Source organism: Triturus cristatus, chromosome 4_1 (assembly GCF_964204655.1).
Source record: "Triturus cristatus chromosome 4_1, aTriCri1.1, whole genome shotgun sequence".
In the NCBI taxonomy this organism is placed as follows: Eukaryota; Metazoa; Chordata; class Amphibia; order Caudata; family Salamandridae; genus Triturus; species Triturus cristatus.
Window position 1 is genome coordinate 204,215,114 of NC_140585.1, and position 27,916 is coordinate 204,243,029.

General features: G+C 44.5%; 1 protein-coding gene across 1 annotated transcript in view; it reads right to left on the reverse strand.

Moving 5' to 3' along the window:
* LOC146854046 (snaclec bitiscetin subunit alpha-like) overlaps positions 1-9,815 on the reverse strand; it is a 172,268-nt gene extending 162,453 nt beyond the window's left edge. Inside the window, exons 1-2 of the mRNA XM_085650982.1 lie at positions 9,809-9,815; positions 5,735-5,862 (exon numbers count right to left, since the gene is read on the reverse strand). Of these exons, the coding sequence (XP_085507108.1) occupies positions 5,735-5,862; positions 9,809-9,815 (135 nt within the window). The remainder of the gene's footprint in view (positions 1-5,734; positions 5,863-9,808) is intronic.
* Between the last annotated feature and the right edge of the window lie 18,101 nt (positions 9,816-27,916).

Sequence of the window (27,916 nt, forward strand, 5' to 3'; positions counted from 1 at the left end):
TTCTGTGCCATGTGTCACAATTTGTTTGCCTGAAAATCGCGAGGGTGCAGTATAGCTCGTGTCTCGCAATCCTGAATAAAGAAAAAAATCCCATTTCCAACTAGAAGGGGATTTTCAAGAATCTCGGAATGAAGTCCTGATTAAGCAAAATGTGGTTACAGAATCCATAAACTTAGTTTTCACAAAGAAAATTGAGTGCTGACCCTCAAGGCATCAGGCGGAAGTCACCAGGACATCTTATAATGGCCAATTAGTAGTTGAAAAGGGCATTGGAGCGGAGATCGGGGTATCACCTCGAAAATCCACTGTCCATCTGTAATCGCAGAGTTTTTTCAAGTTAACCAATTCAGTGCTGGGAACCCGGAGGTCTGTATTGTCATTAGTCACTAACTACAGTGCCATGGTGTGTCATGGTTGCTTGAGAAACAGACATATATTATGGGGTGGCAAATGGTGAAGCAGTCACCCTCAGATACTCTGGAATCATTCTATATGGCCATTTACTACAATGAACAAAGCATAGAAAATGAAATGATGCTGATATCTACCCGTCTATAAATATTATTTGTATTCACTAAATAAACATACCTCTCCTTTCCTGTCCCTGTCAAGTGAAGTCACCTGCTATCGGTAAATATTATCTGCACCACGTTCTACAATCAATGGATCGCATCACATATACAAAAATGTTTTGCTGACTAGTGTCGTAAGTTGTTCAAAAACTGGAGCTGCGCTATTTTACTGCCTTACACAGTGGTAAATGGTTGCTAGTCACAGCATCATTCAGGGTATGTGATACTTTTGGCTGGAAATATAGTAGCACTGGTTAATATATCTAAAGTAAGTAGTAGAACATAACAGTAGTATATACAAAGCAACATAACAACACAAAACATACTGGGGCACATCAGAAAAGATTCAAAATAAAATGTAATGCAACAACTGCTGTACAAAAAAAACCAATCACATTGCAATAATGCAGCAGAAAACACAGCAGCACAAAAAGCCAAACACATCACCACCTCAAGAAAACATCACACAACAATTGTGTACACGTTATACTCAAACATTATGACCACATTCCATGGTGAAAGGTGTTTGGATCAAGGGCTGCCTTACTTACCACTAAGGGCAAGAGGACTAAGGACAAAAACGTTTGTGATCCAGCCCATTGTTTCCATTGGTCTACGCCTCTACCTCATTGTTAATTCTTCAATGAAGCCTCAAATTATCCCTAAATAGTGCCATTTCTTGCGGATGCTATTGACGCTACTGTCCTTAGGGGTGACCGAAAGTGAAAGTGGAACTGTTGCATCTGAAAGCAGGTCACAGAGGATGGGGATCTGTGGATTAGTCCCCTAGAAACAGAGAGGGAGTATAAATTCAAGGATGACTATAAACGCTTCATGGGAGATATAATCTGATTTACAATAACATAGCATGAGTGCAGGGCTTAGTTTGAAAAAAAAAAGGAAAGGAAAGAAAACAATTGTAGGGGCCAAAGATTTTTAGGTCGAGCCTGGGCAGCGCATTCGCTGCTCTGCGAGTTATGCTGTATTGAGGTAGGGACTTGACCTCTGCCCACTCTCCGCCACATTTTTCATTGGCTTGTGTTATTGTCCACTGTAAACTGTGGCTGTTCATTGCTCAAAAGGCTTAGCAGTCCCTCGTAAGTACTGCCTGGTCTCATTTTGTAACCTACCATGGTATTGTTGGTCGAGATGCTTTAATTACAGCCTCCAAGCACTATTTTCTCAAATAGCTTTTCTCCTGCCTGTTGCAGGCAGGACACACTCTCTCGTAAGGTTTTTTTAATAGCACACATTTGCAATGCAACAGGTCTCGCATTTGCAAGAGTTTAAGCTATTGGCATTGTAAATGTCAATGCCTTTTTTTTTTTTTTTAAACAACACATAAGTAAAAGGCATTGTCATTTACAATGCCAATAGCTCAAACTCTCATAAATGCGAGACCTATTGCATTGCAAATGCTAGTTTTAAAAAGCCCTCACTCACCAACCTGGTTGGTGACATGCTTCATCATAGGGCCCCACCAGGAGTGGCCGAGTGCCACCCTAGTGTGCTGCGACGCCAGTTTACTGCGGAGCTGGTAAAAAACGTGTAAAGTGAAGGTGAATTTGGTAAAATTAAAAAATGTTCAATTGTGTCAAAAAACACTTTATTAATTTTGCCAATCAGACATTGGTAAAAATATGTGTGTGGGATAACGAACTGACTTTAGAAGTTCCTATATTATCCCTAAAGGTGCGGTCAACATGTTTCTGCCTACATGAATATTAATCAGGCTTTCATCAGGACTAAAGGTGTAAAGTGTAAAAAACCCGGCGGTATGGGCGCACTAAGGCCCACCCTGACCAAGGGTTCGCAAGTGTTAAAAATATCAGAAAACACTTAGAGTAGATTCCGTCAGGCATAGAGAGGAACCGAGTTTATGTTGTGACAAACAGAGACGTACAACATAGAAAAACACAAAAGACAAACAAATTTGTGTCAGTATGCTTCTAGAGAATGTCACAATTGAAAGACATGCATACGTGCTCTTCAAGGTGCACTTATGGTAGCAGTAACAAGAACTCAAGTGTTGCTATCCGTGGACTACTGCAACTGAAAAAGACTGCCAATGGAGTCCTATTAGGAAAATAAGAAGAAAGCAATCCCTCACTGATTAAAGGGGGATCCAGGTGCCCAAGTAATGTTATATACTAGCAAGTGAACTAGGCCAACACGTAAGCGGCCAAACGTCAAAATGCTACTAGGCAAAACAAATATACATAAGGAAACTTAATATTCTTACAGAAGGTGCAAACGTTCAAAGCACCATGGGTCACGTGAGGGGGGTGGTGGCGGAATGGCACACCCTAGGCAAGAGAAGGAAACAGAAAAATAACAAGACAAAGGACAGTAAATGCTGAGGCTAAATGTGGCAAGAATGAATACTTAGCTGCTGATCGGAGAATAACTCACGCCTGCAGCGCCAGGCACCCGTTATGGACCTAAGCACTCCCTCATCAGAACCGGACCCCGACGGTGAAAAGTCGGCGGTCCTGTGAGGAAATATAGAGCCAGGTAGGACGGAGACGCGGTTACGTGGGACGTCACGTAAGGTCCTGGTAGCGCGGGCCGTACAGCACAAGCCGAATGGGCACATCTCGAAACATGAAGCTGCTTTCCTGACAGAGACAGATACCACCATACCATATTTTTATACACTGCCCAAGATACACATAAATAAGACACCTCCACCTGGGTGCCCGATTGTGTCAGGCATTGGCTCACTTTTGGAACCATTGTCACATTTCTGTGATTATTTTCTAAAACCACTGGTCCAACAAATACCTTCCTACCTCAAAGATACCAAAAGCCTTCTAAATCTCCTCAATACCCTGCAATGTGAAGTGAATCAAACCATACTAGTGACATTAGACATTGAGAGCCTGTACACTAGCATACCCCAGGACGATACAATCAAAGTCCTGGGTGAAGCTCTTGACACCATTACTTGGGAATATAACACCCCCAAAGAATTTATTATTAAGTGTGCAACATTGGCACTCAAGAGGAACTTCTTTGAATATGAAGGGACCTTATTCCTCCAGTCTACCGGGACTTCTATGGGCAGCACCTTTGCCCCTAGTGTGGCGGGGCTGTATGTCCATGATTTTGAACACAGGTTCATACAAAATGCCCGTAACCCTTTCATCTCCTCCATAGGCTTATGGAGGCGATACATTGATGATATCTTTATGATATGGCAAGGAACAGGAGAATGTCTGCAGGATTTCCTGTCCTGGATTAATACCCTTGACCCTAATCTAAAATTCACACATACAGTGGATAGACAAGAAGTTGTCGTCCTGGATGTAGTGATATCCAAAAAAAACAGGCGTTTTACCACTAAAACACATTACACAACTACGGCCAAAAATAATCTTTTGGAATTCACAAGCTTTCACCCTAGCCCCTTGCGGGAAAATCTTCCTTACGGTCAATACCTGAGGCTAAGAAGAAACTGTAGCCACTTGGAAGATTTCTGCAAGCAATCAGCAGATTTCACTACCAAACTCAAGAATCGAGGTTACCCTACCTCAATTCTGAATAAAGGTTTCAAAAGAGCATGAAATTAGCCTAGAGAAGCTCTTCTTGAAGAACATCCTAAAGAGCCAAATGTCATTCCCTTGACATGTGTCACCACTTTCAGCTCTGCGTCTGACATAGTGAAGAAGACTATTAACAAACATTGGCGCATTATCAACAGCAACAATAGAGAATGGGAAAAAACCCTTTTCTCCTTAAAGAAAGGACGCAGTCTTCGTGACTCTTTGGTGAACACTTGCCCAATAGAGGCACCCACTATGGAGCCTCCATCCATTACTGATGCCTGGGGCCTACCCAAAATCACAGGGCATTTTCCCTGCTCAAATTGCAGCATCTGGCATCTTACGTCCCATACAAAAACCTTGACTCTTGAAGCAGGCAAAGTATGGACGCAGAGGGTCCATACTAATTGTAACTCTACGAATGTGGTGTATTTGATAACCTGCCCCTGCGATCTGCGATATGTAGGGATGACCACTTGCAAAGTCAAACTACGTATATGCGAACACCGAAGTAACATCAGGTGCGGTCGGGCCACCACCAAATTGAGTGAACATTTTTTACAATCCAATCACACAACCAACGACATGAGATGGACAGTAATTGAACAGGTTTCTACTCGCAAGAACACACAGAAAATACTTTACGAAAAAGAGCAGAGATGGGTTTACCGCCTTGGGACACATCACAATGGACTGAATGATAATATTCCATGGGCGACCATTTTATAGGCCATTCCCAACTCCTGTGTTGCTCCCTTAACCTTTTCGCTGTCCTAACACTCTTATTAAATTTGTGTTTTAACCCAGTCTTTTCTCAACCATAGTTTGGCGCTGCTACTGCCACCTTGTTCTGAGCTTCATAATGTGGCTACTTTATTTTTAACATATTATACTACTGAATATCCAGTCAATCTTTGTTTACCACCATCCATGTGTGCTGTTTTTCTCTTCCCCTCCATCTTTCCTCTCTTTTCCTTTCCCCCCCCTGCATTTGTTCTGATTCGATCATTGCAGTGAACACTTTGGCACTCTTATTTCATTGAGATGCGATTCCAGGGTACAATTCAGTGCTCTGCCATATCATTTCCTTCGCCATGTTGCAGGGTGAAGTACCATATGTGGCCAAAAGAGGTCCACGGTACACCTAGTGACAGCCTGTGGTACTGCAGAGGGATGGTGAAGTGAGCTAAAGAACAATGATGGATTCAACCCAGATCTGTGACTGGGGGTGAGGGTCTGAAAAGTTTCAGTGCTCCGTCCACTGTCTCTTTGTGTTTGCTTTGTGCACCCTAAATTGGCAGGTATGCCCAGCCATGGGTCCCTTGCTCACTTTGCAACTGGATTCAAGCTAACCTGGCTGATATGGGGTATTACCCCAAAACCAGTCCCAGGATGCTTGTTTCCGATATAGGAAAGACCTGGTTTGGCAGTTCGGTCTGGACTGTTCCCATGAGGTGCAAGGTCAAGACTGATTTGCATTAGGCTGGCTCTGAACTGGGGTGGCGAAGTGAGCTAAAGAACGATGATGGATTCAACCCAGATCTGTGACTGGGGGTGAGTGTCCATTATCTCCTTGTGTTTGCTTTGTATTTATTAGGGCAAACATGGAACTCTTACCTCTGCTTCTGGCCAAGACACTATTTCATTGAATTGCTTGTAACAAGCATTCTTATACTGCACCCATCCATGATCACACGAGCCTTTAGCACAGAGACACCTTTCCTCAGCGTTGTTGTGATGGGTATCTAATAATATTCAAATACAAAGTAGAGTGAGAGTATTACTTCATAGAAGGACACTGTTAATCATTAAATGTTTTCCTCCTAGAATATCAAAACATAAATTACCCAACCAATCCTTTTCCTTACATACAAATTACTGTTGCACCAAATCCATTTAAATACACAGAATCAGCACTCATCCACACTAATATGAACAATACACATTTAATAAAATCTCTTGAAAACTAATGTAACGTTTTACTTTCTCCTGATATTTCTTCCAAGCATTTACAAAATGGTCTATTTGGTGAACGAGAATTTTTTGTATGCATATGAATATCTATTTCCCTGTCCACAAACAGCAAATCTTGATGTGGTCCATACATAGTGGTAACAGAAGAAGGATATTATTGACGTAATGAATAGACAAAGACCTAGATTAGAATGTTATATCATGTCATGTCGTGTCATGCATTGCTGTTCTGTGCTGTGTTGTCTTGTGCTATGTTATGTTTTTATATTTTATATTATGTGGTAGAGTCAAAGACCTGGTAAGCAACGACAGATACAAACACATGGAAATGGCGCAAAGGGAGAAATAGGTGAGAGCTAATTAGAGCAGAAAGAAGAGCGAACTATAAAGAAGAAATATCATTCAGGGAAGAAAAATAAAGATGAGGAAAAGCAAAGGGGGAAATTAAGGGTGGTGCAAAGGGTATAAGGACAAGGGAAAATTGTGAAAAGCAGAATGAAATGAACGGAAGAGAAGGATTGTTAGAACCGGGATTTCCTAGTTGGCTGAGGTAGGTACCTTAGGCCAAGTAGGGACCCTCGCTTCTAAGTCAGGGAAAGGAAGGACACCTTCTCAGATAGCCCCTGCTCACCCCCTCGGTAGCTTGGAACGATCAGTCAGGCTTATCTTTAAGGCAAATGTGTAAAGTATTTGCGACCACGCTCTCAGTGACCCAATGATGACACCACAAAAGGACTCCACGCGAGTTTCATAGAAAAACAAGTATATGTTTATATAAAAAGATATACGATGAGACCACATGATAATAATCCAACATATGCGTATTTGTAATATTCCTCCTGGCCGGTTGTTAGGCCAGCCAGCCCTTGTAGGTTCTGGTGGTTATAATGAGCAATTCTAGATGATCCAATGCAGTCCTAATGCAATGCTATGCAGTTTGTAATGCAAGAATCAGGCACTTTGCAATGTAAAAATAATGCAGTTCGTTATGCTACAATCCAGCAGTTCGTAATGCCAAAATAATGCAGTGCGTAATATACCAATCAGGTAGTTCGTTAGGCGAAAATAATGTAAAGCTTAATGCAACAATCAGGCAGTTCATTATGCAAAAATGTTGCAATGCATAATGCAACAATCAGGTAGTTCGTTATGCAAACTAATGCAAAGCATAATGCAACAATCAGGCAGTTCATTATACAAACTAATGCAATGTGTAATGCAACAACCAGGCAGTTCATAATGCAGAAACAATGCAATGCGCAAGGCACTTCGGCACTGATCACAGTGCTTTAGACAGTCTTTCTGCCACTCGTACTGTCTCGCGGTCAGCTTCTGCCAACATATACCCCCAACACGGTTATGGTGTAAACCAAAGTGCACCTCCACACTCCGGCCCCGGTATTGCCACTCCTCTCAAGTACGAGCCGTGATACGAGCTTGTGCAGAGGTTTGCGCTGCAAGAATGGGAGAGGCCGAGAGCGTCTCTCTCCAAGCCCGCACTCCGCCCCAGGCGGCGACACACGTTACCTGGCGGGTGCGACCTCGCTCTCCTCTCCTTTTCTCTTGGCTTGGGACTCTGATGCGACTTGGTTGATTCCGGGCAGTGTAACTCAGGCCCTCCCCCGACGGGGTTGGTTCGAGGTCCTACTTCTGGCAATGGCAGGCTCGGGCCGGCGGCACAGCTCCCCTGGGGATGCCGGTCCGAGCTGATGCCAATAACAAAGATCTCAGGCTGCAACAGGGCAATCCTCACGAAGGTCTTAGGCTGCACGAAGCACATGCACACAGCGTAGCTGAGACTCACTTGGACTCCAGGTGCACACGTTCACAGGACAATCCTCATGAAGGGCTCATTCTGCAAAAAGCACACGCACACAGCGTCGCTGAGACACGCTTGGACTCCAGGTGCCCACGATCACAGGGCAATTCTTATGAAGGTCTCAGGCTGCACAAACCACACAGTGTCGCTGAGACACTTCTAGAAACTTTTGTGTTCCTGAGTTTCCACAACAGGAAGCCAGGTCTCCTCGGACCCTTGGGGTTAAGATACTTCAGGACACAGCAAAGTCCTTTGAAGCAGGGGGACACAGCACTCAGCAATGTCCCTTTAGCCTTTCCTTGGTTAAAGCAGCAAACTGCAGGCCATCCCCAGAACACACAGCAAGGGTCAGTCCTTTCCTTCAGTCTATTCAGCTGCTTCTTCCTTGGCAGAGGTTCCTCTTGACCACGAAGTAGGTTCAATCATTTACAGTTTTTAACAGTTCTATTCCAAAGTCCAGGGGTCTCAGCTCTCATTGTTATACCCCTGAATATCTTTGAAGTCTTTGTGTTCAGGGGACACTGACCCCTATCCAAACCAGCTCTGGGTGTCTCCCTGCCAGTGACACCTTCTTCCTTTGATAGTGGGGGTCTGGATCCTTAATCACTCAGCAGGAGATGGAGTCATTGTTTTATGGCAGCAACCCGGGCCTCTTCACGTCCAGGGACCACTCCTCCCCCCTACACTCCAGATGCAGGTCAGCCTGTTGCTGTCTCACCTCCTCCCCTGGGTCAAGACATTCCCCAGAGCTTATCACATTCAAATCCACGCAGTCAAGCCACAACCAGGCAGAGACACACAGAAATGTTAGAGCACAATAACCCAGCCACTTCTTAAAGAGTGGTTTCTAAATACGCAATTCAAAAACCACCTTCACAAAAAGATGTGTTATTAAATTGTGAGTTCAGGAACACTAAACTTCACCTCTCCATCTTAAGCCTTTGGGAAGATAGGGTATATATATTACACAGCCTTCTCCATTCTGTCCTATGGGCAAGATGGCCTTTCCACAGTAAAAATCGAAATGTAGAGTATATCACTGTTAGGACATGGTACACACCTTAGAACATGTCCTACCTTTCACATACACTGCACCCTGCCCAGGAGCAGGGTACCCTGGACCTACAATAGGGGTGTCTGATGTGCATAGAAAGAGTAAGGCCTGGCAAGTGGGTGCACTTGCCAGAACAACATGACAGTTTAACAAAATGCGTGAAGGCACTGAAGTGGCAAGCCTGAGTTCTCTCTTTAGGGCTACTTCTGTGGGTGGCACAATTAGTGCTGCAGGCCCACCAGTAGCTTTTACATTAATAGCCCTGGCACACATAGTTCACTTTACTAGGGACTTTACTAGTAAGGCAAACATACCAATTATGGACAACCAATTACCATTAGACTTTACACAGGGAGCACTTCCACTTTGACACTGATCAGCAGTGGCAAAGTGCCCAAAGCATCTAAGCCAGTCAAACGAAATCTATCACAGCATCAATAATAGAGGAGGTAGAGCCAAAAAGTCAGAAGTAATCACGCCAAGAAATGCCAGGTCGAACAAGGATGTATGGAAGAAAGGTGAAAGATACAGTGATGAAAACTTAAAAGGATGTATGGATGGGTAAAAACTGGTAAATTGCCCAATTACTTCCGAGTAATTGTCATTACTCCGATTCATAGTACTCCTCATCCTAGACCTATCATAATGAGATAGTTCTGTCTCCAATTTGAATTTATTTCATGTAACAGTACCTTAGGTCCCTGTAAATGAAGCTTTCTTCTGTATCTGTACTACCACAATTATACTCCTTTCCTCCTCCCTATTCACTGTGCAATTCCCAGTACAATATGGACTCGGACAAGAAGGACTAACAATCAGTGAAATGAAGATATGGGGCCATTACCTTGCATTCTATAGCCTCCACTCCACAGTCCTTACATTATATAAAGAATGACCAAGCAAACAAATTGCATTAACAATAAATGCTGCTGAAAATAGTTAATAAACACTGAGGAACGTGGCCCTTGCTGCACAGTCATCCCCTAGCTTTTAGTCTTCACCCTCCTGTTTCCTGAACCCGTTGTTGCCTTTTAGGACTCTACACACTTTAACACTGCTGACCATTGCTAATGTGCTTGTGCCCTCTCCTTTAAACATGGTGACATCGGCTTACACCCTATTGGCACATTTAATTTACCTCTAAATCTCTTGTAAAGTAGTACTACATTTACCCAGGGTCTGTGAATTAAATGTTAGCAGTGGGCCTGCAGGACTTATTGTGCAACACCCTTACGTACCCCATTATACATGTCTCAGGCCTGTCAATGTAGACTGTCTGTGCAGCTTTGTAACAGCCATTTACACCTTGTAAAGTAACGTTTTTGCCATACCTAAATGTTTCTTTCAAATACATGTATGTCACCCCTAGGTTAGGCCCTATACAACCCATAGGGCAGGGGGCAGTACTCTTAAATGTTAGATGTCCTGGTAGTGAAAAACTCCCTATTCATGTTTTACCACAGTGAGGCCTACCTCTCCTGTAGGATAACATTGGGTTCCCTTATTACATTTAATAAGAGGTAACTTTCAATTGGGAGAAGGTGGGAGTTTCAAGTTTGGTGTCTGAGAAATTGCAATTACAATCCTCTTCAATCGTAAAGTCAGATTTTAGGTTACAATTTCAAAAATGTCACTTTTAAGAAGTTAGTTGTTTCCTGCTCTAACTACTACCGGCGTCCCCCAGGGTTCTACATTGAGCCCTCTTTTGTTCAATGTTTATATGACGCCCCTGGTCTACTTGGCAGAGGAGCTGGGTGCTAAGATCATAGCTTATGCTGACGATACCCAGCTCCTCTTCACGTGGAGTAAAACAGATTCCTCTCCGACCATTACCAAGAATTGTCTCGCGGAGGTCTGTAAGTGGCTAGCAATGGCCCAATTGAAGTGCGATGAGGAGAAATCGGAAGTGCTCCTCTATGGTTCCTTCCCCACACATTTTAGAGAAGACATTTGGCCTGTGGGTTATCCTATGCCTAGCTCCACCGGATGTCCAGCAAAAAATCTGGGGGTCTGGTTTGGTGAGGATTTGAGATTTCTGCCTCAGATTAACAAACTAGCGGGTGTGTGCTTCGGCACACTGAAACGCCTTAAGAAGTTTTTGCCTCTTTTACCGAAAAGGGCTAAGGAAACCTGCGCCCTCATCTTGTCAAAGTTAGATTACGCAAACGCCCTGTACATTGGTCTCCCGGCATATCAGCTAAAAAAGTTACAGATTGTCCAGAACGTGACGGCTAGAATCTTGTTGGATATGCCAGGTAGATCCAGTGCTAGTCAGAACTTCGAGATCTACATTGGCTCCAGGTTGAGCATCGAGTACGGTTTAAGGACCTGACATTAGTCCATGGTGCCCTTTACAAGACTGGGCCTCAATATCTTAGGAGATGGTTTTCGTTCTATGAGCCGTCTCGACACTTTCGTTCTACAGGCCAATGCCTTGCTGTGGTTCCTAGGTTCCGCCAGACTAGGTTAGACGGCTGCTCTCTTTCTGTTAAAGCAGCCAGGGCCTGGAATGCCTTTCCCTTTGAATAACGAAATATGGAGAGCCTCAGGGTATTTAAAAAACAGTTAAAAACCCTGCTATTTAAGTAATCTTCTGCTAGGTCATTTCTTTTTCCTCTTCTACCATTTGGCTATCGCGCCGGGACACTTTTGAGTAGCCGTGCACGTTATAAATGGAGGCTAACATAACATAACATAACTTGGTGCCTGCAGCCTATTCCTGGGTCACATGACAAGGTGTAGCTGGTAGTTGGACCTTGTTTATTCCTCATAGAGAGCCACACAATAGAGGGATTAGGGCTGCCTGACTAGGCCATCAACTGGTAGGATGGGGGATGGAGCTGGGCACAGGTCCACTTGCAACGGACTATGATGTGCTCTGCCTTCACACTAAGGATTTGTCACCACTGCATTATTCATGCAGCCAGCTTGGTGCCAGGACAGGGAAGGCTGGAAACTGCAAGACTTCTGAAGGAATTCTCTAGAATCTCCTCCTACTTCAAAGCTGGCACCAGATATAAATGCTGGACCCTCAGGCCCAACTCTTCAGTACACTCCTGGACCTACGGATACTACAGATGGACTGCTGTGCTGCTTTTCTGCCAGAAGGACTGACACTCTGTTATTCATCCTACTCTGATAATAATAATAATAATAATAATCATAATAATAATAATAATACCAGTATTTGTAAAGCGCGAACAATTACCCGATGGTGTCAAGGCCTGGGGGCCGTCGGGAAGATTAAGCGAGCGATTGGCCAGAGTCACATGGTGCTGTGCGTACCTGTTGCCGTCGAACGAACCGTAAGCCCCCGTGTTCCGGAGTCAGCCGCCCTGGCCACTGCCCCACTCCACTTCAACCATTTGCAATACTCTCTCTGATTCTCCTGTCCACTTCCACTACAATCAAAACTCTTTGCGCTGTACTTTGAAGGTAACTCTTTCAGCTGAACTAACATGGTCGCTGTATCTGGCCCGCACTTGATCATAGTCGGACTGAACTTGTGAGTGTCACCTGGTCTTGCATGACCACATACCAGCGAGTACAGCTCACAGGAAAGTGAGAAATTCGCACTCCGCGCTACAGCATGAACAACACGCAGTGACCGCCAACATGAAGCTCCAGCAATGACCATCGATGAAGCCCAACAAGATCTTCACGCTACAGTGAGGGCTGTCCATGAAGCTCGGCCTGCTCTACATGCCACTCTGACAAACATTTGCAATACTCTCCCTGAATCTACTGGCCACTTCAACCACAAACAAAACTCATTGCGCTGTACTGGCTGATGTATCTGGCCAACGCTACATCGCAGTGGGACTGAACTTGTGACTATCACCTGGTCTTGTATGGCAAATGTTAGACCTGTCATCTTTTGGCATGTTTACCCTGGTCTTTTTGCCTTCTGACCTCTTGTTTTTGATAGTGTATGGACTCATTTTTGCAGATTTAGTATCTTTTCTCACTTTCTCACTGCTGTTCAGTGTTAAAGTGCAAGTGCTCTTACTGTAAATTGTATTGTGATTGGTTCTCCCTGGTTGGAATATTTGATTCAGTAATTATTCCCTAGTAATGTGCACAGGTGTGCCCAGGGCCTGCAAATCAAATGCTACTATTGGGCCTGCAGCTCTGAATATGGCACCCATACAAGTAGCCTTTTCAAAGGGTTCTACGACCTTCCACTGCAGTGTCCGCACACAGTTGTTACTGCCATATTGACATGGGAAGTACACCCACTTGCCAGGCTCTAACCTTGCATTTCCTTACATGTAAGACACCCCTAAGGTAGCCCCAAGTTACCCCAGTGGGCAGGGTGCAGTGTGTGTGAGAGGTAGTACATGTACGGATGTTTGACAAATGTTCTGAAATACTGTGCATTTCATTTTTCACTATTGCAAGGCAATCTGTCTCATTGGTTAACATGGGAGTTGCCTTTTAACACATTACAAGCATAATGTTCCGTTGGAACAAGGTAGAGAAAGGGAGTGCAGGCTTCCTGAACTCAGAATTTAAAGATACATCTTTTAGTAAGGATAAGTTTTACATTGTGTGTTTGAAAATGCCACTTTTAGAATGTTGGCATTTTCTTGCTCAACCATCCTGTGTGCTTCTGCCACTTGTGTATTCACCATCTGTTTTCAGAGAGACAGGAGCTTGGGATATGCATTCACAATTGACAGACACTGTAGTGCAATGTTCCCTCTAATTATTTTCCTCTGCTTGCAGCAGAGTAAGGTCTCTGTGCGCTGCAGCCAAGGCTATGTGCGCTAAGAACCTGACAGCACATGTAGACCAGGGCTTTAAGTAGGATTAAAAAACTAGGGGATCTCTCAAAGGAGCATCACTGATGTAATAAAGGGCGTGGCTTATAAGTAATTAAACTTAAAATAGCATAGTGTGCCACCTTACTGGTATTTTGCTTCTTCTGTCAATGCATCCAGGTATATAATACACGTAACATTACACCTACAAGAAGCCAGGACTATTGGCTTTGTCAATGGTTGTTTGTTGCATAAAGTTGTATATAATATTGAAAATGCTTCCGCTCTTGTGGTAGAGTTTGTGGCTTATTGCTCGAGCTGCCAATTTAGGAGATTTGAGTCTCGGGTCAGATTAACATCCTGTGATCCTCGGCAAATCAATTAATCTCCTCATGCATACAAATAAATAAATAAATATATAAATAAATCATGTAAATCGCTCCAATACTTTTGGGTTGAGTTCGCACTATATAAAACTTGCTGCATTTCTTTTCTAAATGCGGGTCTGATGGTTTGCCATTTGAAATAATTTATGTTAAATTCAGCCCATGACGGATGCTGTGATCAGAGGAGCAACTAGACCCAAACTTCAGGGGGGCTAACCCTCCCAGCCAGGGCTGGCCCTAGCACTGGTCGCACACTGTGCAACTGTCTTTTTTGGCACCCCCTTCCCCATTTCCTCCTTCTCCAGGAATTCCCTCACTCTTCTCACCAACAATGCAACTCATCTCTCTTTAGCATATTTCTGACAAACATTTCATATTTTAATAGCGCTGCTCATAGTTTACTCACTCTCAGTTCTGTGATCTGCATGATAGACATTTTTTGTAGCAGGCACATTAACCCTCTATGCTGTGTGGGTGGCAGGAGTGCCCATGTGAGTGCACGGTGAGTGATGCAACAGTGTGAGAGTGGGGTAAGAGGAGTGACTGCAGGGTGAGTGAAGTGACCATATGCACTCAGGTGCGGATGTAAGTGCAGAGTGGGACGAATTAATGCATGGTTAGGGATGGGCTTGTTTGAGTGAGATTGCAGATTGAGCAGTGAGGGATACAGGTGAATAAAGTATCACTTGAGTGCAGGGTGAGTCGTGTGCTCGTGTGATTGAGGGTGGGGTTCAGGGTGAACCGCACAAGTGTATACAGAGTGCAGAGTCATCAGTGTGAGTGCAGGGTGAGCGGGTGAATTGTATGAGTGAATGGTGAGCAGGAAAGTGAAGGGCAAGAATAAGGATTGAGTTGTCTGAATGCAAGGTGCATTCCCAGATGCTTGAAGTAACTCAGATTGTTGTTGACGGTGGCATAAGATTTCAGATATAAGTTAAACTATTGCTATTATGGCATTAATCAGGGATCGAGTGTGGAAGAAATAAATAATGTGCTTATTCTGCAACAAACTTCCAGTCTTATGATTAGGGATGCCAGCTCATTATGTTGATGTCTCAGATGGTACAAAAATAAGCAGTCACCTAAAGCCGTATTTTCAGAACTTATCTGTGCATACTTCTGACAGAAAAGTCACATTACAAATGAATACATTTTGTTAGGCTCTCTATTTATTTATTTAAAAGGTTTTATATAGCGCTGGCTGGACCCAAGAGTATCAGAGCGCTTTACAGGATTTGGTAATACAGAATTGCAGTATAACTTTTATACATTGAGGTAATAAAACAAGGTAAACAGGGTTACATTTTAAATTAGGTAAAATTAACTAGGAAAACATAAGTCTAAAAACATATGGAAGATAGTAGGAGTGGAAGATAGCAAAGGTTAATTAGTGGATGTGGGGGAGGGAGAGAAAGTGTAGGGCTACTGTGGAGGGTGAGGGGTAAGGGGAAAGATGGTGGAAGAAGGTTATCTATTCTAAGAAAGAGGGGAGGTGGTCGTAAATGAAAAAATGTGATGGAGGGGGGAAGGGGGTGAGACAAAAGTAGAGGGGATCTATTCAGTCAGAACAGGGGTGAGAATACGTGTCCAGTGACAATATATTAAGGACCCCAGCATTTGTTGAGAAGGAGCAGCTTGAGGTCTTTTTTGAAGCTGGGGTAAGAGGGGTTGCAAAGTAATTCTTTAGGGAGGGCATTCCATACGGAGGGCGCGTTTCGAGAGAAAGAGCGAGACTGACTAGATTTCTTTTTGAATAAAGGCGGGACTAGGACGAGAGCGTTAGTGCTCCTCATTGTTCCAGCACAGCCCGCTTTGTGTGGTTTATCAGAGAGGTAAGATGGGGTGTTTTGATGGAGGGCTTTGTGTGTGATGCAAGCAGTCTTGTAAGTGGATCTACCTTCAATAGAAAGACATTTAAGGTCTTTGAGGATGGAGGAGATGTAATCAAACCGCTTACAGTCAGTAATAAGCCTTGCAGCAAGGTTAAGAACGGATTTGATAGGGGCTAGGTGGACTTTAGGAGTTCCAGAGAGAGTGGCATTACCGTAGTCGAGTCTAGATAGGACCAATGATTATACCACTGATTTAAAGTCATCAGCAGGAATAAAGGGTTTCCTTCTTTTTTAGATGGTGGAATGTGAAGAGAGCACCTTTGGCCGAATCTTTACATGGGGAGGTAGACTGAGGTTCTGGTCGATGCTGATGCCGAGCGATTTGACTGAGTTAGAGATGGGAAGAGAGCAGTTGAGAGCTTTGATGTCAGAGATCCAGTATAGAATAGAGAGTGAGTTGTTTTTAGGAGAGAATAGAATGATTTCAGTTTTTTTAGGGTTGAGGTGGTTGTGATGGAACCAAAACTGAATCTTAGTCAAGGCATCGTTAAGGTGTAAGACATCGGCAGGGATTTGATCTTATAGTAAAGTTGGGTATCATCAGCATAGAGGTGGTAACTGATTTTTGCTTGCTTAAGAATGATGGTGAGGGGTTCCATGAAGAGGTTGAATAGAGTTGGAGAGAGAATAGAGCCCTGGGGGACCCCCAAGGTGACCGGCAGAGGTTTGGAAAGGCAGTCACTGACTTTAATTTGTTGGGTTCTATGTTGGAAAAATGAGGTGAACCATTTGAGAACAGCACCATTGAAGCCAAAACGGTCTTTGAGAATGTTGAGTAAGACAGCATGGTTAACAGTATCAAAAGCAGCAGAGAGTTCAAGAAGAAGGAGAAGGGAGGATTCGCCCTTGTCTAGGGAGTGGTGGATGTCATCAAAAATGTTGAGCATGGCTGTTTCAGTGCTGCAGCCCTTTCGAAAACATGATTGTAATGCGTCCAGGAGGTTGAATGAGTCAATGTATTTGTCCAACTGGAGCAGGGCGCATTTTTCCAGGGCCTTGGATAGGAAAGGAAGGCTAGAAATAGGGCGCAGATTATTTAAGTCATTGGGGTCAGCTGTGGTGTTTTTGATGGTGGGGTAATTTGTCCTAGTTGGAGGAAAGCTGGGACAATACCGGTGGCTAGGGAGGAATTGATGATAGTGGTCCAATATGGGGCGATGATGTGTTTAGGTCTTAAAACAAGATAGGCTGGGAGGGGATCTCTGGTATGCGAGGAAGGTTTAAGCTTGGTGATGATGTTGAGGACATCCCGTTCCGAAACTGGACAAAAGTTACTCCATGATGCATTGTTTCTTAGTTGGGGGCTGATGTTGTAGGGCTCAGCAGGGGTGTCAAGGGGGGGGTTTGGGATGAGTTCGGGGGAGGGGAAAGGGTGGGTGGAGACTTAGAAGGAATGTTAAGGAGGGGTGGTTGGCTATGTGGGAGGGGAGTTAGAACAAAGGATTGATCAATCTTATTGATTTTATCCGAGAAGAAGTTAGCAATTACTTCGCATCTCTCGACCGTAGCCATTAGTTTGGGGGGGCTGAGGCAGTTTGGCTTTTGACAATGCTAAATAATTCCCTAGGTCGGTTTCTTGCCCGGTCAAGTTGTGAGTGGGAGAAGGAAGTCTTTTCATTAAAGATGTGTTTTTTGTAGTTGGCTCTTGCGGCTCTGAGGAGGACAAGATTTGAGGGAGAAGGCTGTTGATTCAAGTGCGTTCAGTCTGCCTAAGCACGCGTCTCTCACTGTTGAGGTCACTATTGATCCAGGATTTGGAGGGGTTACATTTCTGCTGTTTTAATTTGGCTGGGGATATTTGGTCAAGGACTTTAACAATAGATTTGTTGTAATGTTCTGTAAGGTCACTAGCAGTTAGGGAGAGAGGAGTAAGGCTTAGATGTGCTTTAATTTTAGTCTCCAGTTCGCTCAGAGGAATAAGGTGGAGATTTCAAGTCAACTTCTTTTGGTTGATGGTATTTGTGGATGGTGGGGGTACAAAGCTGTTGATTGTGAAGAGGATGAGGTGGTGGTCGGACCAGTCAATGGGGATGATGTGGGAAAGAGAAGCCAGTTCCTTGCTAGTGATGATAGTGTCAAGAGTGGCACATTTGGCGTGTGTTGGAGAATGGCAGAGTTGTTTCAAGTCACTGATATCAAGTAAGTCATTGATGAGATTATTCGAGGGATCGTCATTTTTGTTCCAGTGCAGGTTAAAATCTCAGAGAAAGAGGTTTATAGATTTGGAAATGAACGATTGAGTAAGAAGATCAGACAATTCTTCCACAAAGGAAAACGGGTCAACAGGGGGATGGTAGATGTTATGTAGGCGAATGGGGGGGGGACCCTCAACTATAAGATCAGCACCAAGGTATTCAAAAGTAGTAAGGTCAGAGTGCTGGACAGGTAAGAGTTGAAGTTCTTCTTTATAGATTATGGCGAGCCCCCCTCCGATTTTATCAAACCTGTCTTTTCTGAGGATGGAGTAACCAGGGGGAGAGAGCAGGTCATGGATTGATGATGAGTGGACATTGAACCAGGTTTCAGTAAGAAAGGCTAAGTCAATGCCTTCACTAAGGATAGAGTCAGCGATTTCTGTTGCATGACATGCTGCCGGTCGGCAGTTAACCAGCATGCAGTTAAGGGGTTTAGAGTCGTTTTTTTGTTGTGGGGGAGCAGGAATGGATAGGGGAGAGTTGTTGCGGGGGTCTGGGCGAGACTGGGGAGAACGGGATCCTACTTGTCCCCCGGATCACAGGAATAGAAGATTGTCGAGAAAGGGTGTTAGTAGTCGAGGTAATAAGAGGGTGAGCTTTATTGGGGTCATGGAGGTCGGGAGGAGAAAGATGGCTCGGGGAGAGGGGTGGACTGAGTAAACCATTTCTGCAAGTCGGTATAGAAGGAGAATAACTGTAAGGGGAAGTATTTCCTTGGTGATGGAGTGTGGGGTAAGTTTGTACAGAATCCAAGGGATAGGTATGATTGGAAGGGATCCTTGAGGAGAGGGAGTTAACGTCATATCTGAGAGAAGAAAGTTATAACACGAGGGTTGAGAGATGGAGTTTTATATTGAGGAGTGACTGGGTGAGAAGTGAGATAGGGATGGGGCAAGGAGGTCATGGGGGAGGGGGACGTGTTCCATGTCAGTCGGGGATGGCGGTCCAGGGTGTGGATGGGGTGGAAAGCCACGTGGAGGGAAATGAGGGGTGTTAGGATTGCAGGATAGAGGTAGACTTAAATGATGTGATAGGGCATTCCCACGGGTCAACTGAGTGTCATGAGATGAAAAGGGGGCATGGGAGGGGTTTTGAGGGCTGTTAGTTAGATAATGGGGGTGATGGTTACTAGGGGAGGAGGGGATTTGAGTTATTAGTGGAGCCATCGGGGGATCATGGGGAGGTGGTACATGAGGAGAAGGGAGGGTTTGGGAGGCTGAGGGAGTTGTAGGAAGGTTACTAGGAGATAAGAAGATTGGAGTTATTGGTAGAGCCGTCCAGGGTTCGGGGGGCGGGGGAACAGGAGGAGGAGGGGGGTTTAGGTGGCTGTGTGATTTAAATGAAAGTCAGGAGGAGGGGGAGATGCTAATGAGGCCGGTGGAAGATATAACAGGGTATCAGGGATTTCATTTATGATTAATGGGTCAGGGAATTTAAAGGTTGGGGCCGTGGTGGGAGGGGACGAGAAGGTATCTTGTGTTTGGGAGGCTGAGAGGTTAGAGGTAGGACTAGGTAGTAGGTATTGGGATAGGGAGTAGAAGTGGTCTTCAAAAATGGTGAGGTGGTTTTCGGAGGCTTGTATAAGGATATTTCCTGATTTGAAAATAGAGATGTCGATTTCGCCAGGAAAAGTGTGGGAAGGAGTCGTGGATAGCTTCAGACCATAAGGGATTTTGCAGGAGTTTGTGATAGGAAGGTGGTGGAAAAAGATACTTTTCCATTTAGAGGAGCGTTTGAAGATGTAGTTAGTTTTTATGATGGAGGTTAGGCTAAGGCAGCTGTCGGCAAATAAGGTTTCTTGGTGGCGTATTAGAAGTTTGTGTTTAAAGTTTTTCTTGCCATTTTTGGAAAGGTTTTGGGGGTTAAGGATGGACCAAGATTTAGGGCCATGCCTAGAGATGGGTGAGTCCAGTGTCATGAGGGTATGGTTGAGGGGAGCCATGATGGTTAAACAAATCTGAGATCTTTAAACAACACATAACTGGCATTTTTCTTTTGGCAACCCTACTTCATATTCCTTTTCATGAAATGCATTCTCACACTACGGCAGCAAATGTAAATACAAGTGTAAGGAATGGGGGCCCAGTACTGGAACCAGAAAAAAACCAGAGCCTCGGTAACCAGTTTACAAAGGTATGTAAATTTGCAAATAGTCTTTAAAGACCTGTGAAAAAACGTGGGTGTGAGTAAAGACTCCAGACACTGCCCAGGTCGAGCCGCAGCAGCCCGGGCTGACACACACGACGAGGAAGGGGCTGAATTGCTTTTAAGCCTATGAGTGTTGCAGCAAGTTTGAAAGCACAAAGTGTGGTTTTCATGATCTAGTATCATCTGAAAGCATACGTTATGCTTTTAATCGTGCTGCATTTCTTTTCTTAATGTGGGCCTTTTGAAAGTATTTATGTTAATCACAGTGTCCATCATGGGCTGCATTTAACATAAATATTTTTAAAAGGCAAACAATCAGCCCCACAGTGGCGCTCTATTTAGAAAAGAAATGCATCAAGTTTAATAGCATGAACATGTGCTTTCAGATGATTCTGAAAGCACCCCTCATGTTTGTAGACTTGCTGCATTTCTTTTCTAAATAGAACGCAGCCGTGGGTCTGATTGTTTGCCTGTTTTAAAGTATTTAAGTAAAATGCGGTGCTGTGATTAACATAAATACTTCCAAAAGGCCCACAATCAGCCATGCAGCCACTCTCTAGTTGAAAAAGAAAGGCAGCAAGTGCATGAGTATTTTCTGCCTTTTGGAACATGAACACTCTCCCGGGATGTGCTGTTTGTGTGCACTTCTCACACAGCACTGTGCGCTCAGGAGGACAGAGGTGCAGGCACGCACACTTTACAGGAAATAGTACCAGGGGGTGATGTGTGTACTGCCTTTCCTGAGTGACTCATTGCTCGGCTAAATAGGTCTGGCTCCATTTAGATTAATTGGAGGAGTTGTTGCTTGCACCGCAATGGACTGTGGCTGCCTTTCACAAAGCTGTCTCCACCTCCTGTAGTGAGCCTGGCCTGCGACAGGCAGAACTGATTTATGTATGCCAGAGGAACTTTGTTTGTACCAACCTCAAAGTAAAATGTGGTATACATATTGGGGTCCTGAACCGAGAACTTTGGGACTATATGGGATTAAAAAACTTTCAAAGAAAAATAGCCGGAGAAGCTATAAGGAGAGACTACCACTTTGCTGTGTGCTTTGCTGTATTGGCCTACAGGGGCTGCTTCTGTCTTAACAGTGAAAGGACTGGACTTTCTACAACTTCTTCTGAGTAACTCCAAGGGCTTGAAGTAGAGCTTGACCCTTGTTCAAGAAGTCTCAGGAACAGCAAAGAGTTTGCCTTCTTCTGGGTACCGCATCTGGGACTGTGGATTTCAGTTGTCACAGAAGAACACAGCAACCCAACACCGTCACATACACCACTGCCGACTCCTTGACCTGAAGGCACCGCAGAGGGCACTGCCGCACTTCGGACCACAACCCTGGTCTCACTGATGAGGCCGTCTGCTGCCACCCCTGAGCCGCTGCTTGCATCTTGTCCTGTTTGCACTGCACTCTGCACTGCCTCAATTCACTCTGTCGCCCTGGTCTCACCGACGACGACGCTGCAAGCTGACATCGACACCGCTGCCTGCATCATGGTTTGGATGCACAACTCGTAAAGTACACAAAGCTCCATCCCATCTCACACCTCAGTCTAGGCCTAATGACGCCAGCCCCATTGACCCCAGATCACCAACCAGCACCACTGCTTGTACCGTGACCTGTCAGCACTGTTATGGGCACAGCCTCACTTCACACGGCAGCCCTGGTTTCACTGGCATCTCTGGACGCCCGCCGCAGAGCTGCTGCCTGCACTGCATCTTGAGAGCACCGCACGCCACACTGCTCCGCTTCACACCACATCCTCAACAGCTGCCACAGCCGGCCTGCAACATGTGTGTTCAAGACACCATGATAGCCCTGGAACAGCATTTATAGTATATTTTTGCAGTTTTTGTTTGCTGATTACTGTATGTTGGAACCTGTATCATTTTGGTCTTGTTTACACAGATAAATATTGGCTATTTTTCTGCAACGGACTGACTGGGAAGAATTGTGCCTACTTGGTCAAGGTGCAAAACATTGCCAACTAGAGACCCACATTTCTAACAACTAGGCCTGGGGGGTGAACTTTGCTCTGTTCGTGGAGTGTGCAGAGTTTTCTGCACACCTTACTCCACTGAGCTCGCGGAGTGCAGAAAACTCTGCTTCACATTGAGCAGCAGAGTTTTTCCCCTTTGCAATCACGAACAATACGTTCGTGATCGCAAACGGTAAGTTCGCGAGCGCGAGCTGTCGCTCGGGTAGAATTTCTACCCGAGCAGCAGGAATACCCGCACAAACTGCAGTTCACACTGCACTCCGCCACTCGCGGAACTTCACAGAGTTTTTTGTAACTTCGCGGAGATCTGCGTAGCAAAACTCCGTGAACTATGTCCAGGCCTGCTAACAACCACAGAACAGCGTGTGTAGCTTTGTGCATTTATGCATTTACTAACCAGGAGTTTTTTTAATTGCTTATCTCTGGTTTTACTGCATATATCTTCGTTGTTTTGTGGTCAAATAATGTATTACCTTTTTCTCTATTTTTCTAAATTGGTATGGGATTTTTCTTGCATAGTGCTTTTACTTTTTTACTGTTGGAAGTGCTGCATAAATACTTTACACATTACCAAAAATGTAATATTGACTGCTCTGTGCCAAGCTACAAGAGCGTTGAGAACAGGCTAATTTGGGATTTGCTTGTGTTTCACCTTGCCAGAAATTGTGGTTGATGCTTGTGTAGAGTCTCTCATTTTCCAACAAACACAATAACAATTAGATTATTGCTGATTTCAAAACAGCTGCATCCAAATTATGTTTGGATACGTCAGGCTTATAATGTCTCATAAGCATGAGGTGCGAAGTCCAAGTCACTGCTCAACATATTTCCTGGAGAGAGGCAGTACCCACCTCCGCCCTAGCAATTGAAACTGCTCTTGTCGATCTACCATGAATGCAGCAAGGGACCAACTCTCCCACAGACTTATACACCTTTGCAGTTGCTTGCTTGATCCGTTGACTTATTGACTGCAATGTTGCATTTTTACCGCATTTAAATAAAAAGAGAGGGAGATGATCTAAACTCCTTTGTTAGGTCTAGATAAATTGTCAAAGCTCCCTTCACATCCAGAAGCACCTCAAAAACTGAATTAGAAAATTCAGGCAGAACCATTTCTTGTGACAAATTGATATGAGGATCAACCTTGTGGATAATCTTGAGATCAAGTTTTTAAACCACTCAATCTGGAAAAAATTGTAAATAGGAAAAAGATGCCATTAAAGCTCCCTAATCATTGACTGTTTTAGCTAATGTAATTAGAAAGTCCAACTTAGCTGAAAGCCATGGCAATTCTGCTTGTTTCAAGGGTTCATATAGCAGCTGTTGAACATCCTTTAGAAAAAGAGAAAAGTAGCAAGACGGGACCACATTCTGAAACTCTGGCCTCTGTGAATAAAAGCTTTAAACAATCTAACCATCAATGGTGGAATTCGAGCGCAGTCACCTCTAATCTCTAATCATAGGTGTGTTAATAGCTGCCCACTGGGCAGCTAAATTTGATTGAACCAAACCATTAAAAGAATGATCTCCAAGAAATTCAAGTATTTGCCAAGAATCCACTGTAGGTGCATATGAACCCTTGAAACACACCATTTATGGAAAGAATTCCAGTTCTTGTTGTAAAAACAGAAATAAGATGTTTTTCTAGACACCTAGATGTCCATTGCAAATAACTTTGAACAACACAAGTTTTGAAGATTTACCCATCAAAAAACCAGGCCATCAACAGGACATGAGTGATCTGAAGCAGTGATAACAGTGGGACATGAAGAGGAGACAGCTGCACTGAGAGGTACAGAAAAAAACCTCCTGTCCTGGTTATTAGCAGATAATACCATGGTCATCTTGGATAGAATGGAGCCTCTAGTAGCACTCAAAATCTTCAGAAGCACCCTCAGGAGGAGGGGAACCTGGGGACGGGCACATTGAGTGCCCTGGGGCCAAGGAAGCCAACAAAAACCCAACACCGATGACTTTGGACACCACACCTCTGAGCTGAAGAGTGGAAGCATCAAGGTTGTGAAGTCACACATTCTGGCTGTTGGACTTGGCCCTTTTTGCAGGGTCATCCCTGAACTTTTTGCCTTCCTCCTCTATTTCTTCTGACCTGTTGTTGGCTGTTTTATGACTCTGGGCACTTTACCACTGCTGATCAGTGCTAAAGTGCATATGCTCTCCCTATTGTAAATTAATGTATGAATTGTGATTCCATGATTGGTTGGTTTGGTTTACCTGTCAGACCCTAGTACATTGCACCAAGAGTGCCCAGGGCTTGTAAATCCAAATGCTGCTGGTGGGCTTGCAGCACTGGTTGTGCCACCCACAGAAGCAGCCTGTAAAAGTGTGCCTGGGGTCTGCCATTGCAGAGCCTGTGCGCAGTCTGGTACTGTCTTGCTGACTGGGCAAGTGCACTCACTCGCCAGTCCCTAAACATTCCCTTTTCTTCATTTCAGACACCCCTATGGAAGGCCCTAGGGCAGGGTGCATTGTAAGGATAAGGTAGGACATGCCCTGGTGTATGTGGCATGTTCTAATAGTGAATTACAGCCATTTTTGTTTTTCACTATTGCAAGGCTATCTGTTACCATAGGCCAGAATGGGCAGTTTGATTATTACATCTTATAATCCTAACTGACTCAGGGAACATGGTAGAAATTCGAATTTAGTATTCCTGAACTCAGAATGATAAAATACATCTTTTAGTGAAGTTGGTTGTAACATTCTGTGTTTGAAAATACCACTTTTAGAAAGTAGGTATTTTCTTGTCTAACCATTCAAACCTGCCTCTGCTAGGTTGAGTATTCCTTGTCTGGAGTTTTGAGTGAAATGGTTGGGGAATTCCAGGAGACAGGGTGAGGTGTCCCAGTGGTGAATAGAGAGATCTGCAGCTAGATGGGTGGGAGGAGTTACACCTGGGACCAGAATAGGGCTGTACCTTCCCTCCACAATGCTGGCTCCACCTCCTGTCTGATGTCTCTGCCCTGCACTCTGAAAGGAAAGAAGGAGTCAGGTAAAAAAAGTGCTCCAGGACTGACAAGAACTGGTTTGAACAAGGCAAAGGCCCCTCAGCCCTCAGAGGACAAAGGATTTTGGAGTATAATCATTGGTACCCTGATCCCAAGAATTTAGATCACTTTGGGAAACAAGAAGAAAACTCTGCTGAGGAGAGGAACCAAGAAGAAACTGAGAGACTATCCCTGAAACTGGGGGATTGGCCTGCAGGGGTAGCCTCCTGCCAAAGAGAGGAGAAAGGAACTTTGTGTGTACTTTTGCTCAATTTGTGAAGGATCTCCAAGGCCTTGGAAAAGAGCTTGCCTCCTGCTGAAGTCTCAGGAACAACAGACTTCAACCCCCAGCTTCCCAGAGTTCTTTGAAAGTGCTTGCTGCTGTTTTGGGCCTTCTGAGGGACTGCGTGTCGCCAGGAGCTGGCAGTGCAACTCAAGAAGGAGAAGCGTGCCGCCGTCGGAGCTGTTGTCATCGCATCGTGTAAAGGGGTGTCGCCGCTGCAGTTGTCGCATCGAGCGGAAGCGTCTAGCATCATCACAGAAGTGTCTCGCAACGCTGAAGAAGCTTTTTGCTATAGCAGCCATCATAGCTGGCGCATTGCACCGCATCAAGAGAAGAGTCTCGCATCGAGGAAGAAGCGTGTCGCTGTCGCAGCCACTGCCGTCGCATCTTGGATGACGCCTCTGTAGCTGTCGCATTGCACCGCATCAAGGAAAGCGCCTCGCATCCACAGAGAAGAGTGCCGCCGTCGGAGCTGTTGTCGTCACATCGCTGAAAGGGGTGTCGGCGCTGCAGCATCGCATCGAGCGGAAGCATCTCGCAACGTCGGAGAAGAGTATCGCCGCCAAGGCCGCTGTCGTCACATTGCACAAAGGGATGTCACCGCTGTAGCTGACGCATCGAGCCGAGTCTTCTCGCAACATCGGAGAAGCGTGCCGCATCTGGAAGATATTCACGTCTTTATTTTTTTGCACCAAAATCTTCAACGCATCAACATCATTGCAACACTTTCGTTGCCCTGCGTGTCGCATCTAAAAGGTACATTGACTTAAAGTGTCGCATTTAAGAACTTAAGAGAACTAAGCTAAATTCTACCAGTAACAGTATTGTGGATTTTTGTTGTTTAATGGTCTTGTGATAAATATATATAAAGAATACTTATTTTTGATATAAAACTTGTGTGGTGTCCATCTGTAGTGTTGTCATTTGATTACTGTATGTGTTTACACATGCTTTAAAGTGTACCCCCTTACCCTGACTAGAGGCGAGGGTCCCTATTTGTCACAAGTGCATACAAGTGCCAACTAGAGACCCCCAAGTCTGACACTGGCCTATGCAGGGGTCCCAAAATGTGGGCATAACTGTTTTAATTCTCGATCTGAAAGATGGTAGTTCATGGAAGATGCTTGAACATTCCAAGACCCCTCGATGTAGATCACTCCAATGGAGCTCTGCCCATGAGAAGATCAATTCTGCCCAATAATTCAACTTTATGGACCTTGTACTGCCCTGGTAATTGAGGTAGCACCATGTCACCTAATAGACAGTCCACATTTAGATATTCTTAGCTTCTAAATGAGATGCAAAGGCACCTTCTAAGTGAGATGCAAAGTCCTGCGGAGTCCACCACTCCACTGTCAATTCCCTCCCATCAGATGAATGGAGACTTTCCCCCAGTGACCAGGGACCCTTTAACTCCAAGTTTCCTTTGATTGCTCCACAACGCCATATGCTGACATCAATAGTTAACTGACTGGAGTTGGATCCCTCAAAGGAACCCCCACTGATAAACTGTACTCCTCTAACCACCACTGCAACTTTGAGATTATTTTGGGAGGCATTAGAATGAGGAAATCATAGCCTATTGATGCCGATGACCACCAGGTGAGACTATGATTGATTATTGGCTTGAGATGAAATCGAGCCAAGTGGACTTTTGCAGGTGATGCTGCTAATAGGCCCTGAACTCTTAACCGGACACAAGCTGTAGCAAATGTATGAGTCAATAGTTGGGATATGTTGCAATGAATTATTGCAATTCCCACAGTTTGCAGAAATACACGTCTCAAGAGTGTTGATCTGTGCTTTTAATGATCGTCTTCTCTTGAACTGGTTGCAGCCTGGATTTCTGAACATTGATCAAGAATCCCAACTGGTGTACAGGTTTGGTTATTACCTCCAGGCGCTGTTTAAGAGTAACCATTCATCAAGATATAGGGAATTCATAACATCACATAATTGTAATATACACAATAGGAGCTTTTACTTTGCTAAAGAACCACAGTGATGTAGCTAGTGCAAAAGGAAGAACCGAGAACTGGTAATCTTGATCCCTTACAGCAAACCTCAGAAACGTCTGTCTGAAGGGGTGTGAAGTGGGACTTGAAGTATGTATACTGTAATTAAAGGTGACATAAAAGACATTTTCCAACAGTAAGGTAATGATGCGTTGTAAAGAAATCATCCGGAAGGTTTCTATGGACAGACACTGGTTCAATCTTTTTTAGGTTCAGAGAAGCCCTAAATGACCATCCACTTTGGGGACCAAGAGCAGGACAGAGC